This window comes from Nymphalis io, chromosome 27 (genome assembly GCF_905147045.1).
Source record: "Nymphalis io chromosome 27, ilAglIoxx1.1, whole genome shotgun sequence".
In the NCBI taxonomy this organism is placed as follows: Eukaryota; Metazoa; Arthropoda; class Insecta; order Lepidoptera; family Nymphalidae; genus Nymphalis; species Nymphalis io.
Genome location: NC_065914.1, coordinates 4,148,494 through 4,167,020, shown reverse-complemented (window position 1 = coordinate 4,167,020; position 18,527 = coordinate 4,148,494). Strand labels below are relative to the sequence as shown.

Sequence of the window (18,527 nt, the reverse complement as noted above, 5' to 3'; positions counted from 1 at the left end):
TACTTTAAAAAGCTTCACATGTTAGCTATTTTCACTAAATTGTTTTACATTTGTCATTAAAACATGTAGTAGCTACTGGTGGTCCTTAAAATAAATAAAATAAAAATAAAATATAAAAAAAATAGTTGAAATCATTTCACGCTTTAAGTTATAATTTGCAATTTAATTTAATTCAAAAGGACATGAGTATAAACTATTTAACAATATTAAAAGCTTTTTATTCATATTTTTTTTCGTTGTTTGAGTTTTTTGTTAAAATGTTAGTATTCTTTTGATTTATTTCATTAGTAAATACAATAAATATATTAAAACGTAAAAGGTTATTTTATCCATAATTAAAAGTAAATTTATAACAAAGTAAATAAAATAAAATAATTAAAAATAAAGACAATTACATTTATACCAAAGTAACTACTTTATTTTTCTTAATAAATATATATTTAAAAATATATATGAGACTCAACATTTTTTTAAACTTACCTTACTACTTACTTAGAAGCGATAAATAATACAGTAAGCTCGTCCTTTTTTTCAGGGTCAATAAAAAATAGTTTAGTCTAGTACATAAAATATTTCAAAACTTCAAGTTATTATTTTATGAACGGGTGATATTTAACTAGCCTCATTATTTGTCACAAGTATCCTTCCTAAACTAAAACCAAACATTTAAAGATTTAAACGCAATAAAAAAACTATTTAGCTGCGCCTGCGACTAGAGTCCGATCAAATTACAATATTTTTTATTCAAATCGGCACGTAACTAGTTTTTTATTATATATAATCTATATACTCTAATATTGTGTAATGAGTTTCAATATAAGAAAGATTTATAATAAACAAAGTTAAAGGAGTTAGTCGATCGTTATATATGAAATCACATCATTACATATGTAATTAATTCCCTTAGCAATTTAAATGAAGAACATCATACATGCCAACATGTAAGATAACCCACAGTATCGTTTAAAAACTAAGCCATCATATCAAATCAAGTGACCTGCAGGCCAAATATCGTTTACCGATTCAGTCTACCACTAACCTCCGTGCAGAGCGGGCGTCGTTATCGTGTTCATAAAAAAAATGAAATAAAATCAAAAATGGAACATCAAAATTTAGAAAAAACAACTTCGACCACCCCAATGCTTTTGAAAGAAGATAAGGAGAATGTTGTGATACTAACCCCCAGTAATGGGGTTGGGAAGATATTGATCAGGGAAGATACGATTTTGGCCAATTTGCAAGGCTGTGCAGGTTGTGGTAAAACTCAGTTTGCTTGTTCTGGTGTTAAAAAACAGTGGTCGGCTCTGTGTTGGGGGAAACCATCTGATAAGAAATATTATTGCCGTAAGTATTTTCTGAAACATATTAATTATTTATAATAATAATATCCTGGAACATTATTCACACACGGCCATCAGATCCCAAACTAAGCGGAGCTTGTACTATTGAAACCAGACAACTGATATACTACATATACTAGTTTTCTTTTGTAAATACATACTTATATAGATAATTACACCCAGACTCAGGACTTCATATAAGAAGTATTTACATGAAGGCCTTAAATATACATTAATAAAAATTAAAAGTAGCTACTGTATCAATCATGTACATAGAATGGTAGAGAGACTGCTAGCAGCATTTCCCCTTTGAATCGCAATTCCGATACTCTGGGGGGAAAAAATAACCATCTTGTCATACAGGCAATAATGAGGTGATATATTTTTAATAATTTATTTGCACTATTGCTCCGTGATCAAAATATTTCAACTGCAAACGGAAAAAAGACGAAATAAATACATATTATAAAACAAATCCCTCTGCCGTATGTCTTTCTGTCTGAACGCGATAAATCTAAAAACTACGGAATATATTTCAGTGTAGTTTTCACTAAAATTCGCAGTGATTTACGAGAAGGGTATAATTATAATATATAAAATTCATTGAGGTTAAAGCATACTGAGAGCTTAACTGCGTAAGCTGCGTATACGTATAACGATATAATTTTTTATATAGGGTCTATTATAGGGTTCCCGGCTTCGCACGGGTAGAATGTATAATAGCTAGTTTGTAATGAGAGACGAGTTCGATTTGATAATATTTTAACAGATAATGTAATACAACTTATTAGTGACAGTTGTTTTTTTTCAATGGTATTATGGCAAGGGTATTCGAGAATTAACAAAGTGACAGTAACAGCCTGTGAATGACCCACTGCTGGGCTAAAGGCCTCCTTTCCCTTTTTGAGGAGAAGGTTTGGAGCTTATTCCACGCTGCTCCAATGCGGTTTGGTAAATTACACGTGTGACAAAATTTCAGTGAAATTAGACGATGTTTTCTTTCACCGTCAAGCACGAGATGAATTATAATCACACATGAATGGCCGGGATTGAACCCACAATCATCAGTTAAGATTCACGCGTTCTTACCACTGGGCCATCTTGGCGAGTATGGACAAAGTCCTCGACTCCAATTAAGTAGTAGGAAACAGCTAAATACGCTAATTATAAATTGCGTGTTACTATAAATACAATTCATAGTTGCATCTCGCTAAAGAGCAATGAATGTGATTCGAGGAGGTCCCGTGTCTAGAACATTTTCGAAGATTACGAGTACAAGTCGGGGTAAACATCACTGATATTTCACGTGCTTAATATGTGTTTATAATTTATCTCGTGGTTGGTGGTGAAGGCTGCATGTCGGATGAAAATCTCATGTGTGACGAATGCCACCAACGCGCATTGGAACAGCGTGGTGGAATAAGCTCCAAACCTTGTCGTCAAAAAATACCAACACAGTGGGACATTTTCTAGCTGTTATTTTTTTATTTATGTGGATATAAACAACTAAACGTATAAACTCCCGCGGGGAGGATAATAGTGGGGCAAAGTGTATTCAACAATTGACGAAGCGTTGTCGGACTTCGCTTTCGTCTAAATGATTTATTTCAATACGTCAACTGGTGATTGCGTGATACATGTAATGAATATGTGATTTCTTGGTGGTAGGGCTACCACCCACTGGCCACATACTCTACCGCCAAACAGCAATAGTTATTGTTGTGTTTCGTTTTAAAAGGTGATAGTGTAAATACAGGCGCAAGGGATATAACATCTTAGTTCTTTTATATTTAAAAGGAACTTTGTTTGGGTATGTTGTAATGTGGTTTCATTCGATACATTCAATTTTCCATTCAATATTTTCATTCATTGAACACGAAGTTAATTATAAAAACAAATTAAGCTCAAGATAAATCTTGTAATAACGCGGATGTGAACCCGTGACCATCGGTAAAAATCCACATTTTCTACATCATTCTTAATTTTCAATTTTAACTTTAAGGGAAACGAATGTAATGGATCTATTATCAAGATTGTATTTATGCTTTCAAGTTTCATAATTAGCCTTAAAATAGTATCAAAATACTTATAAAATATTATTATATCAAAACTCCTTGAATGGTTTAATTTTGTTGTTGACATAGTCCCCGATGATTATGAAACAAAGCAATAGTGAAATCAATTGAAAAAAATTAAATTGCGAGCAATTTAAATAATAGCGCCTTCAGTATGAGTCTTTTAGTCTATTGCACGCAGTGTCTAGGTAAGGAAAAGTATTGACTGCATAGTCAGGAACTCTTTTGCCGTACACCAAAAAGCTCACGGATTTTTTGGTTAACCCGACTCTCCCTTACCTTCATTGCAAAAGAAAATAGTCAAAAAATATTATATTTCGTTGAGATTGCAATCGCTGTCTTTTAAAAAATAACAACGCGCGTAAATGTTTATACTATCGAATTACAATCATATTTCACATAAAATGTCCTTCACGGTCAAATTCTTGTATAGACATTATATCAATACTAATATTATAAATCTGTCCATCGATTACGCTTTCACGTCTAAGCTGAACCGATATTGATGAAATTTGGTATGGAGCAAGCTTGAGTCCCAAGGAAGTAGGCGTACATTTTTATAGCTATCATCTAGGGCAAAGCGCGAGCAAAAACTAGTATAACAAAAGGGGCACTCACGACTTTCTAACTATGAAACTGCTCAATAGCAATTACATTAAATCAATGAAAGGTACCATAGACGAGAATTTAATTATATGCACATAAAATAAATATTTCAATTATTAAATAATATAACAAGCTTTCAAAATTACAATTACATTCTTTAAAAAATATTTATAAATCAAAACGATTACAAAGCATTAAATATATTAAAAATAGCTGATATAAATGCCAAATGAATTGATAATTAATTTATGAAAATTTAAATAAGCCCACGAGAGTATACACACATGAAATGTGAAAAAATATAAACTATATAAAATGTATGATTTATAATAATTCTCATGTGTAGTGATTCTGTGGAATATTTTTTTTAATTTGATTGATCTCATACGGGTCTTCATCTGAACAAACTTTTACTAAAATTTATGATTTAAAGGTTTCATTCAAATTACAACTAGATAATAATATCTATTCATTTTAGCGCCTTAGGAAAGATTCCTTATTTACTCTAAATAGTATAATTCCGTTTTCTTTATACATTTGTAGAAGTATCCGAGTTTCTTTCGCCGGTTTTTCTCAGGTCAGAGTATTTGTTTTCCGAACCGATGGTACTTTATAACTTGACAATCAACAAGTGTAATGTTTTAATGTTGAATAAAGGATTTTGTTTTGTTATAATACTTAGGTTATATAATTAAATATTTTAGACATTTTTTATACACAAAATCTTACACCGACTCCATAACTGTCTAACAGGCAGAAACTTGATGTATGATTTGATCGTGAAATGCTGTAAAGTGATACGCGCGTTAACGACAATAATCATAATATTTAAAGGATATAAGTATCAAGATACAAGATACAGTGTCACAGTACATCGGTTTTAGCGTTTTACATTCGCATTGAACATACTGTTTTGTTTGTCAAATTAGATTGGAATGATAATTTTTTCTTACAGATTGACTTTGTAAAGTTTGAATGAAAATATGAAATAAAATATAAGTATTCTATTTAAACAATCTTATTGTTCAAGATCGAAATACATAGTGCCAAATGTCATTTTAATAAATTTTTTCATCAATAGATGGCGTTAGATGTATTTTACATCGCGCTATTACAGTGTTTTTTTGAAAGTACTAAATAAGTTTTGTAAATTTACAATTACAGAGATCAATTAAACTATCTGACCAACAGTACACACATGGTGATTTTATTTTAAAGTCTCACAGTACCAATTCTGCCGGGTAACCCCATAGGCAAAGACATTGATTAAATTCGTTTTTAATCCTAAATCATATTAGAAACGCGAAAGGTTTTTGTTTTTTTATTTATTTGTTTATGCTTACGTCTTAACTACTCAACCCGTTTTTCGTATTGTGAAGTTTTTACTTAGAATAAACTCACGCAAAATATTGAAGCCAATTTTTGTTTTATATATTATTATGAATATGCTTATATACATATTCATTGCCCTTACCGTAGTTATTCAATTTGTTCAGCGATGCTCAATTGTTAACACATATAGACTATTATATCTAAGTTAGATATAGTTACTGGTTGTCGTGGTCTGGGTTGGTACCACCCGCTTATCACATATTCTACCGCAAAATAGAAGTACTTGGTATTGTTGTGTTTCGGTTTGAAGGGTGAGTGAGCTAGGGAAATTACAGACACAAATGACATAACATCTTAGTTGCCAAGATTGATAGCGCATTACCGATTTAAGGCATGGTTAATATTTCTTACAATACCAATGTCTATGGGCGTTGGTGACCACCTACCATCGGATGACCCATATGCTCGTCGACTTTCTATAAAAAAAATGTAATTCTATAAATCGTCCTATCCTTTCTAGTTCCTTGTAAGACCATTTTTTTAAGTAATGTGTGTTTCGAGTCGGTGTTTTTTTTTTCTTAAATTATTTTAGGCTTAAACAAACAAGAACAAATATTGTGTTAACCTTGTACGTAAATTTGTTAGCCGTAATCTAATGACGCTATGAGAATATTAATAGTGGGTATACAATTATTCGATATTTCAATTACTTTACAATGAAAGACTAAGAAATTAAACACTTTTGCCCGTAGATTTAAATGTATGTAATTTCAACTGAAACAGAGTAATAAAAATCATTGATGCTTAGCCATTTAAAAAGAAAAATATAAACCATTTGCAAAAAGCGCAGAAATAATACACAGACGAACAAGTTTTAGATACTTAAGTATATAGACGCATTAAGCATTTCATTCTTCTTCGATGACAGAATCAGCTAGAAACTGGAGACTTATTGCTTATGCGTTCGATTCAACCATTGTCTTTGTGTGGGGTTACCCGGTAGTACTGATCTTCTTACAGAATAAAACTACCGAAGTTGTTCTGCTGACCAGATAGCTGTATTGTTCTCTCCCATTTGAAATAGGAAAAGCCTTATTAAGATTTACAGAAATAAATAACTATAGCGCGATTTAAAAGACAACTAGCGCGATCTAGTAACGAAAAGGAAAATTGAAATAATATTTGACATAATGTAATTTAATTTTGAACAGCCTTTAAACTATTATTTAAAAAAAATTGTCTTGGAAGAGAACCTTCTCACACGCAGCTGGAAACTAGGATTTAAAAGTAACACAGTCAAAGTTTGAGTTGTAGTTCATAAATATATTAATTTAAGAGCACAATTAAACGAATAATATCCCTTTTAAATCATTATATTAATTGCAAAGATACCACTGATACAAAATACATATTCCACCGATAAGAACCGGCGTTTAACTAAGTAACTAACATTTGACAATAGTTAAATTACATATAATATTTATATGCTACTAAATTTAATTTATCTTGTATAATGATAATCATTTTCTTGGTGGTAGGGCTTCGTGTCTGGGCAGGTACCACTCAATAGCATTACTTAGTATGTTCCCGTTTGAGTGAGTGAGCCACCCCACCTGCTCCGGTAGAATAAGAACCTATATGAATAGATCGTTTATATTGAAGAACAAGATAAAGAAAAAAAATGTTTGAGCGCCAGCTGACTAACTAAGCCAAGTTTCATCACATTTGAGTTAGGAACAAGCTGGACAAACATACAAATATTCATTTTTGTTCAAACAAAAATATAATTTAAGTTTCTATTTGTCATTTCAGACTACCTCTTTTTAAGTTAATATTTAATATTATTTATAAAGTAAATATTTTTTAATTTGCGAGTTACCAAAACAATCATTTTTTTTTAATTTGGTTGTCTGTCTGTCCGGGGTAATCTTCGAAACGGTCAAAAATTACAAATGCAAATAAATGAATTAGCAGTATTCCAAGGTGCGGTTTAGTCTTTATTTAATCAAAAGTCTGTTGAGTATATCAAAGTTATAAAAACCTATAGTTCATTTACGTATCTTTGCTATCCACTGTTTTAGGTTTATCTATGGCGAGCCGAGATTGCCCAGTGGTAAGAACGCGTGAATCTTAACCGATGATCGTGGGTTCAAACCCGGACCCGAACCACTGAATTTTCATGTGCTTAATTTGTGATTATAATTCATCTCGTGCTTTACGTTGAAGGAAAACATCGTGAAGAAACCTGCATGTGTCTTATTTCACTGAAATTCTATCACATGTGTATTCCGCAAACCCGCATTGGAGCAGCGTGGTGGAATAAACTCCAAACCTTCTCCTCAAAAAGGGAGAGGAGGCCTTTAGCCCAGCAGTGGGACATTCACAGACTGTTACGGTGTGCATCTATACAAATATGTTAATATGGGTTTTTGTCAGTTATCAAAACCAAATAACCATTATTTTTCATTTTAAGCAACCGTTGCCATTTAATAATTTACATGTATTAATTCGAAAAGGAGCACAGCTTTACAATTCATTACCAAAATACATTATAAATGCAAATTCAATTAATATATATACAAAATTGTATTCAAAATATATTTAATGTTATTTTCTAAGTTTAGGACTTTGTTCTTTTTTAGGAAATAAATGTCTTAAACCTTATATTGGCAAATCCTTCAAGATTTTGTCACAAGCAGAATTTCACGTCACCGAACTCGTTGGTTTTGCTAGTATAGAAAAAAAATAGAAGAATAAGATAATTATAATGCCGCGAACACACTATACAAATACAATCTGATGTACTATACTGTACGAACTCACTTTCATTCACCCATGAAATATTGACAACCGACTTATGGTGATACTATTTTGATGCGTGTGATCTTGAAATGTAATCATTATTAGCGTCAATTTCGCATATCACTTACTGATATTTCACGATCATTTTCTGCGATGAGTTTCAAGTTTCTTCTTACAGAAACAAACCTATTGATCAATACGAGCCGGGGTAGGATATATCCTTAATATATTTTCATTGTTTATATACTGATATTGATAAAGAAAAATATTTTTATAACTAATTTATTAACTATTAACTATGTACGCGTTAATTATGACACTTATTTGGCATAGACCTTACACTTGTATACACAGATATTGGGATGAAGCCATAGACAATTTAGTACTTTTTAATGATTTTATATTCCTAATAATACATAGAATTCTATTTCACCTCGCTTTTAAAACATCAAGACTCAATTAGTTGTCTGCATTCTCGCATACAATATTTTAAATAGCTGAAGAAAATGCGTATATGTGTGCGTTTGTTTGCGTGTCTGCTGTCTCTATCTCTCTCTCTCTCTCCTATCGATTTGGTTGATATCATAACGAGTGAGTGAAATTCAAATTAAAGGTTGCGCGTGTGTGACAGTATGTGACATGATTGGATCGCTTTATAACTGACTAGCTGGTGCCCGCGACTTCGTCTACGCAGGATTAGTATTTGGAGTAGCTTATATTAGCGTGGCGTAGAAAAGAACTAACATTATGACATAAATATTTTTTGAGTCGCATTTGAAAAATATAACTGCTTGACAATATTTTAACATAAGAAAATTGGCAATATAATAAATATACGGTAATTAGGCACTGCAGAACCCTGATCATAGGCCTATAGTTATCTAGCTACTGCAGTATGCTCTTATAAACTATATTTAACGATTTTTTTCCTTCAGCATAAACATGCAGATTTTTTTGCTTTGGAAACACGTGAGCAAGCCACATAGAGCTGACCGTGAGAAAAACATGGCGTGCCTAAATGTATGCCTGCTACCTTTAAGGTTTGCTCCTGCGATTTGTTGATCGTCATTGAAAATGCGACTTTTAACGGGAACTGCAGGCGTTTAAAATTGAATGGCAAGTTATTGGGTATGATTGGGATGCGCGGTATAAGAACATTGTCTCCCTTGGCTTCTCCAGTTAAAATTGTGGCCTTCACAATGTGCCTTCCTAGTTCAGTAACTCGCATTGATATACATCACGTTATTTACAATATTATAAATCAACCAAAAAAGGACCAATTACTAACCTACCTACAACCTTTGTAATTTACAAAAAAAAGAAGGAATTCGGTATAATGAACAGGTAAGTAACCTATATCTATTAATTTAAATAAAAATGAAGTATCTTATTTAAGTGTAACTCCTAACCAAAAAAAAAACTGCCAATACCTAATCTTGGGCCTATATTACTTGAAGTACAATCCGTTTTTAAAAAATCGCTATAACCATGAAAATTCGCAAAACGGAGACAACAGTCAACGATGTCTGCCAACGATGTCCACACATACAAACTTTCACGTTTATAATAGTAGTAGGATATATTTTTTCGAGATGATTTCTAAAGCTATAGAATGATGAAAGATATGTGATAAAATAATTGCCCCAAAAAACACGACTGCTCCGAATGAATGTATGAATATATAGCTAGTTTGGAATGATGAATTTTAAGGGTACCTTATACATCTAAATCTGTTCAAGTATTTATAGTGGATTAATTTACATTAAAACATGTAATGAAAAAATTGCATTCCTTTTTCGTAATTGAATTTTTTCATTATTTAAAATTGGAACAGTTAAAAAAAACCGGCTGTCATATGGACTGCCGATAGAAGTGAAAACTTAAAACTGTTAAATATATTTGTCCAATTTCCACATCTATTTGTATTCCAAGTAATAATTCTATCACATTATTACTATATAGCTTTTAATTCATCAAAATACACAGTATGTCGCAAACTTGGTACAAAATATTTATACAGCCTTATAAATTTCTACAATACGTATATTATTTGTACTTTCAACGATTTCATTATATTAACATTAGCATGTCGGTGACGCGAAGCCACAAGTCTATCCTCATTCCTCTACGATAAACCAGCGCAAAGCCTAAAGAAGTTGTCACTTCAAAATTTAGTATCGACATATATAATTAACGTCATATAATACTCATAATCGGAGATGGTCCAGTGGTAAGAACGCGTGAATCTCAGCCGATGATCGTGGGTTCAAGCCCGGGCAAGCACAACTGAATTTTCATGTGATTAATTTGTGATTATAATTTATCTCGTGCTTGACGGTGAAGTAAAACATCGTGAGAAACCTGCATGTGTCTAATTTCACTAAAATTCTGCCACATGTGTATTCCATCAACCCGCATTGGAGCAGCGTGGTGGAATAAGCTCCAAAACCTTCTCCGCAAAAAGGGAGAGAAGGCCGTAGCCCAGCAGTGGGACATTCACAGGCTGTTACTGTATAATAATCATAATAGGATCTATCTAATTATTTAAGTATATTTTGTGAAATCGCTTTACTTTCTGAATCCATATGTCGCATAATTGTAAAGACGGTAAACGATTCAGCCTTCAAGCAAACCTTGGCTTTAAACTTGATTTCTAGTTAAGATAAATGGCAATTTGTCTTTGAATCATTATTAAAAAAAATCCATTAGTTTGAATCCGCTTATGCAAGACATATGCATTATAATGCAGTTTTTTTTTTCATTTATATAATATCATATTATTATATATTATAAATAGCGGACCCGGCAGACTTCGTCCTGCTATACAGACATTTTTTTCATTTGATGGCTTACCGACAGTCCAATTATGTTTTCAAACCATCCAGGAAACAGGAATAGGATTAAAATATACACACAAAATTTCATCCAAATCGGTTCAGCAGTTTAGGAGGAGTTAGGTGACGTACAAAATACTTTTTTGTACATAAAGCTATGTATAAAATAAGGGATAGGAGAACTAATTATTCTATAATTATATACATTTGAGGACTTAAATCTATCTAATATTATAAATGCGATGTCTATCTGTTACGTTTTTACGGTTAGAACACTGAACCGATTTTGATGAAATTTGGTATGAAGCAAGCTTGAACTTTTACTTACTGTTTATAACAATCTCTCCCTAAACACCAACATAGATCACTAGGAAGATGGAAAATGTTTACATATGTCGATACTAAATTTTTATAGCATTCCAACTTTGATTAAAGAAAAATAATCAATTCTATTATTACACGAACGAACAAAAAAAGGGTGCAGTTTTCATTTCATGTATACATGTAAGTTAATCTGTCATAACTTTTAAACACCTGATCAGATTTTGATGAACAGATTTACTGGTGGTAGGGTTTGTGCAAGCTCGTCTGGGTAGGTACCACCCACTCATCAGATGTTCTACCGCAAAACAGCAGTAATTAGTATTGTTGTGTTCCGGTTTGAAGGGTGTGTGAGCCAGTGTAACATGCACGAAGGACATAACATATTAATTCCCAGGGTTGGTGGCGCATTGATGATGTAATGGATTTCTTACAGTGCTAATGTCTATAAGCCGTAGTGACTGACCAACACGTGACTCATTTGTCCATCCACCTATTATAGTATAAAGGAAAATAAATATTACTCTAAATTTTTTATTGATTTTCTTAATTATTAATTCTTTATATAAACATTTTCACTCCTACATGTCACTCCCGGGTATCATGTGACGGCCACGATATTTCTTTCATTAGTGGTTGGGCTGAAAGAGTCTTAACCCATGATTGCGGGCTTAAATCCCAACAAGAATCCCAAAAGCTCCATGTGTTTAATTTGTGTTTATAATTCATCATGTGCTCGTGTCGGATGAAAACCTGCAACATGTTAATACCCACACCTTCCGTTTTATCCACCCTATTTTTCTTTTATTGCTGGAAAAACGCGTTTCCCTCACGGGGCTATTCCCCACTAACAAAACCAGCAGTACCCTTTCCGTCTTGTTTGTATATTATATTTTTATAATTTATATATATTATTAACCTTTGTTAACTAGTTTTGTTATTTGTACTATCTCTACGTAAACATAGTTTTGAAATAACAATTATTTTAAGCGTATATTTATCAATGCGAATACCCTTGCTATCTTTAACCTTATAAGTTATAAAAACAAGTATCGTACGATCACATACGTACCTATGTTTAAATTTTAATTAATGTAATAATATTGATAATTATTTGTAAATGAAAAGACTGTAATGAATTTAAGCTCTCTGACAACTCTCTTAATCGGCGCTTACGACACGAATAACGAACCGTATTGAGATGGGGTGCCTTTATAGAAAATTAGTTCCACCCGTGGCACACACTAACACATACGTACACACGGGGCGCTCGGGATGCGATACATGACCCCGCAGCACCTCGGATCCGTTTTATTGGATAAGAACCCCACATAAAAAAGGTATCCATTTACCTTTCTTTTTTTTCTCTCTCTCTGTCCCCCCGCTCTCCTCGCTAGTGCGTAAGGCAGCGCAAGGCCATCCCGGCTACCCACCTCCTCGGGGCCGTCTAAAATAGGACACGCGAGGCCCCTACCTCACGCATCCACGGCCCCAGGGTTACGCCCTATCTTTTAAGCCCCGGGCGTCTGGGCTGTAAGGTATCCGGGTACCTTTCTTAAGGTTTCCACTGCGCGAAAAAATTAGGTTGTTAGGGTTTTTTATACACTTATATACTATAATTATATCTTATTTATGACTTCCGAAGTTTATCCCAAATCATAAATAATTATTAGCACTCTTTCGGAACAAACTTCGTAGCTAAATTTTTTGTTGTCATTTGTCATTGTCAAATTTGACTCTCAAAGCGGCTATAGAAGTGTCAAATATAACTAGCTACTGCGAACGAACAGTCTTCAACTTATAATAATCTATTATATTTATTTTCAGTGATAGTTCTCCTGTCTACGGCATTCGCTTTAAGTCTTATCGGTTCAATATTCTTCTGCTTCACGAACACCATCAACGATGCTATTCTATCAGTAAGTATATTAATGTTGTTTATATATTACATTATATCAATACCTTCTAGTGGTTCGTGGACTAAGAGTCCAGAGGTGGTGCATTGGCGATGCAAGAAATGGCACTACATTTCCAACATTTCTTGCAACCTTGGGGACTAAGATGTTTTGTCAGTGCATGCAATTTTCACTGGCTCACTAGCCTTTCAAACCGGATCACAATAATACTACTAAATTGCTGTGTGGCGATAGAATATACGAAAGGGTAAGGGTAAGGGTAGGTATTCAGACGGGCTTGCAAAAAGCCCTACCACCAAGAAAGCTTCGTTTCCTTTGCTCTAACAAAATATCATGACCGCTTACAGACTAGTTTACTTTGTGCAAACTCGTCTGGGTAGGTACCACCCACTCAAACAGCAATATTTATTAATCTTAAGTTCCGCTTTAGAGGGTGAGTGATCCAGTGTAAGTAAAGGCACAAGGGTCATAACATCTTAGTATCGGTGTAAGGGTTGGTTAATATTTTTAATAGTTCCAACGTTCAAGGGCGGTGGTGATTATTAGGTGCTTTATATTACTCAATGTCAAAATAGTTTGGTAAGTTTGTTTGGTATAATACATAACAGAAATTGTATTTATATAAAAAAAAATCAAAATGATTTAATTGTAAATGGCAAATATCCAAAAATATATTTTTCGTAGAACATGGTGATAAGGAACAATAGCCTCGCATACTCAATGTGGAGGCGGCCCACGGTCCATCCGCTGATGAAAGTCCACATCTTCAACTACACCAACTGGCAGAGGGTCAAAAATGGACTTGACGAAAAGCTGAATGTTCAAGATGTTGGACCTTATGTATACTCGTAAGTATATAACATCTATAAATAGTTAAGTTTAGGTAATTCGAATTGAATTACCCGGTGGTAGGGCTTTGTGCAAGCCCGTCTGGGTGGGTACCACTTACTCACCAGATATTCTGCCGCTAAACAGAAATACTTAGTATTGTTGTGTTTCGGTTTGAAGGCCACGGTGAGTGAGCCAAATCAACTACAGCCACAAGGGTCATAACATCTTAGTTCCCAAGGTTGGTGGCGCATTGGCGATGTGAGGAATGATATTATGTCTTAGATTGTCAATGCCTATGGGCGACGGTGACCATTTACCATCGGTGGTCCATTTGCTCGTCTGCCTGCCTGTAACATAAAAATTGTAGGCAAAACGCACATGTGCTATTGCATAACGCTTATCTTTTTTGCGTTTATTTTAATATATCATAATATTTCTAAAATTAATGATTCAAATTTTGATATTAGTGTTAACGATACTTATCGAAATGAAGCGTTTAAAATCAATAGGTGTATTATTTTGATAACGATTTATTCTTTGTGACAATTTGACAAAAATACAGGTGTCAATATTTCTTTCATTTCAAAAAATAAAAATAATTACAATCGTTACAGAGCGAGCTATATATGAAAGATTATATCAGAGGTGTATGCTATCGTTGAATTTTTTTATGAATATTTTAGAAACCTACAAATTTCTAATACAGAGTTTTCGTGAATCTATTAAAATTTTTGGCATTCGCTACACAATACATTTCTCTTCGACCACGTCAGCATATTAAGCTATATCTTAAAAAATGTACAACATACTACAAAGGTTTTTGTTCGCCCTAAAACTATAAATTAATGAATATGAAAGCTTCATATAGAATATCTAGTGAGTGGAACCGAAATAAACAAACAAAACTAATGACAAAAGTAATGCTTAACAATTGGAACGACTCAAATATATTCTTTAAATATATAGATAGTTATATATCCTTTGACGAGCCGGTTGGCGTGGTTGGTAGATACTTGCCTTTTCACCCCGAAGGTTGTGGGTTCGATTCCCACCCAGGACAGACATTTGTGTGCATGAACATGTCTGTTTGTCCTGAGTCTGGGTGTAGTTTTCTATATAATTATGTATTTACAAAATAAAGGTAGTATATGTAGTATATCAGTTGTCTGGTTCCCATAACACAAGCTTTGTACAAGCTTAATTTGGGATCAGATGGCCGTGTGTGAAAAATGTCCCAGGATATTATTATTATTATTATTATTATATCCTAATAATTAAAACTTATGATACATGCGTTTAAGCAAGAATAACAAATTTTAAACAATTAGTACAACCCCCAAATGTTGTTAAAAAACATTATAATGTAACAGCGGATCATATAATATTATACTTATCTAAAAATTTTAACTTGAAGCAAAACGAGACGTACTTATATAGAAAGTATGTAAAACCACAATTAAAAAATAACAATTGGAGTCCCATTCAAATAAAGTTTTAACAATCTATTTTATAAATTATTATGTGTACACAATTTATACTAATATTATAAAGAGGTAAAGTCTGTGAGGTTGTAGGGGGTAATCCCTGGATCTACTTAACAGATTTTGAAAATTCTTCTACCAATAAAAAGCCACATCATTTGTGAGTGTCATAGGCTATATATTAAACCAAAAAATTAAAAGACTTTTGTCGTGATAGTGGATTTGCAAAATTAACGTTTCTTACGAACGCTGCCTTAACGATGAGAGATATATGATTGAGTTCTAGAAGTTGTAGATCTTGATAATGTCTACAAAAAAAAAAAACGTCAGGTCATATTTATTGGTCATATTATCAACAAATATGAATTCTTATCAAAATAAGTAAAATTATCGCCTCGTGTTTAAAACAAAAGACCTTTTACTGCATATAATTTGGACCAATGTTTAAAGAGATAATACGACATAGGTATGGAGAAGCCACCGTGTTGTAATCTATTGAGTGATATTTCTTTTAGACGGTTTTTTTTTCATATACAACACGTCGATTTAATTAGAAATAAATTTATTACCAAGGACATTTTATTTTAATAAAATTCATTTTTGCAGTTTGTTTTTTGGTTGCATAGTTTAAAAGATAATTTAAAATATTAAATACGCGAGACAATTTTTATTAATGTTCGGCCAATCGATCACAAGTAGAAATGTTAACCGCCCAACGAAGTGGGCACGGGTCAGCTAGTAATTAATATAAAATTCGCATAGGTCGCACTAAAAATTGCAAATTTAAGATCAACAGCCTCCGTTCCGCGTAACTGAGGCTCCGCACTGACTTTTCCGCTATCGCACTATTGACTGACCATATTATTTTTGTTGCGTGAGTTTTTACTTTATTTATTTATATCAAAGTTTCCACTCAAAAATAGAAAATTGCAGAGAAAATTCAAAAATAATCTGCAATACAAATTCAATTAAACATTAAAATAAAAAATATAAAATCAATATAAACTAACAAATGATCAGACAATAACAATACTTACAGAATATTAATACGATGAAATATTTATTACAACAAAAAATTAAACAATTAATTTGCAATACAATTTCAATTAAAATTAAAAATATAAAATTAAGTATATGTTCTTAATTAAATACTTGAGATAATAAACATATTTATTTATAAATATTTTACCTCCATATTGTTAAAAAAAGCTTCTCAAATAATACATTATTTTTGACCAAAATTTTAAAAATAAAAATGGATAGTATGAATCGTTCTGATATATCTGCAAAGGTTTAGCCAGCAATAGCCATGTAAGCGTACTAACAATTTTTTAGACAAAACACCAAAAAAGGCATTTTGTGCAAAATATTTACAATTTTTATTTAAATTTTTATGTTCTTTCTTTGATACGAACACGTACAGTTTGAGATAGTGTTGGCAGTTATCAGGCGTCCAGGACTTCGACCAGCCCCTTGAGCCGAGATGGCCTAGTGGTTAGAACGCGTGAATCTTAACCGATGATCGTGGTTTCAAACCCAGGCAAGCACCACTGAATTTTCATGTACTTAATTTGTGTTTATAATTCATCTCGTGCTTGACGGTGAATCGTGAGGAAACCTGCATGTGTCTAATTTCATTGTAATTTTGCCACATGTGTATTCTACCAAACCGCATTGGAGCAGCGTGGTGGAATAAGCTCCATACGTTCTCCTCAAAAGGGAGAGGAGGCCTAAGCCCAGCAGTGGGACATTAACAGGCTGTTACTGTTACTGTTCTTTCTTTTAGTAAATGCCGTATCAATACATGCCGTATAATATCCGTTGCGTAGCTCAGAAGGAGTTAGTGGAGATACAAAACCAGACATAGAAACGTAAAAATTATTAAAAAGGTGATTTTACGATTTTATTGTGAACATTGCAATACACAATAAAACACTTTTTTGCTATTGTAAATTGTAATAGAAAAACTTAAATACAATAATAATTTCATTGATCAGCTTAATTGCCAATATAATCATTGATCATTGATTGATCATTGATTGACTAATTATATTAGAGTAATTATTGCAATTGTGCGACAGACTCGTTGTTCGAGTCTAGTGGCTATCTAACAAGGCTACAAGCCACGAGTTTCTGGGTTCAAATCACAGAGATGTGGTGGTAGGTGTAATAAAAAAATTGGGCCGAAACGGGGCGCCAGACGAACATAATAAAAAAATACTAATGAGCCGCCCTTTGAGGATGCAATTTACTAATAAATAAAATGAGCAAATGCTTAGTAATAAAATATTGAGTGGGTATATTCATGTTTATATATAAGTTTATATGATTATGATGGTAATAATGTGATGTCCCATCTTAAGAGAGATTAGCAAGCTGCGCAGGACATATTATAGTGCACAAGTGTGTACGCAAACATAGATGCACTCTCAATTCCCTCGCTTCTTAATCCGATGACACTTCCATCATCCATAACTTTTTATAGGATCTGGGTTTGAAAACAGACCTCGGGACCTCGGCCGTACATCTAGTTAAAGGATAAAAAATGCACTTGTGTTTGCGCACATACTTGATCACTGTAAAATACTTTGTGCATCTGATTTTTTTATGAAATAGTTAAGCAGCCGGGACCACCTGTTGATAAGTGGTCACCGCCACTCATATACATGAGCGCTGTATGAAATATTAACAATTCATTATCTGACAGCCCCTCGTACCTGTAGTTATACTGGTTTACTCACCCTTAAACCGGAATATAACAATAATTAGTATTGGTGTTTTTCAGTAAATTATGTGGAGACACACACACACACACCAAATGGGCTTGCACTTAGACCTACCTAGCCTACCTAGTTCTCTTGGTGGTCACGGTGACCAATTCAGGCGCATATAATAATTGGACACCATGAATCGCTTACGCAGATTCGTAAATTATAATATGTCCACACTAAGAACAAATATAATAAAAAAAGTAAAAAAATACTCAATC

The 18,527-nt window shown here is 33.0% G+C and overlaps 1 protein-coding gene across 2 annotated transcripts in view; it reads left to right on the top strand.

Moving 5' to 3' along the window:
* The first annotated feature begins 1,038 nt into the window (after positions 1-1,038).
* Positions 1,039-18,527, top strand: part of LOC126778833 (scavenger receptor class B member 1-like) — a 42,680-nt gene continuing 25,191 nt past the window's right edge. For both annotated transcript variants that reach the window (XM_050502534.1, XM_050502535.1), the window contains exons 1-3: positions 1,039-1,344; positions 13,138-13,229; positions 13,911-14,074. In XM_050502534.1, the coding sequence (XP_050358491.1) occupies positions 1,098-1,344; positions 13,138-13,229; positions 13,911-14,074 (503 nt within the window). In that variant the 5' untranslated portion in view covers positions 1,039-1,097. The remainder of the gene's footprint in view (positions 1,345-13,137; positions 13,230-13,910; positions 14,075-18,527) is intronic.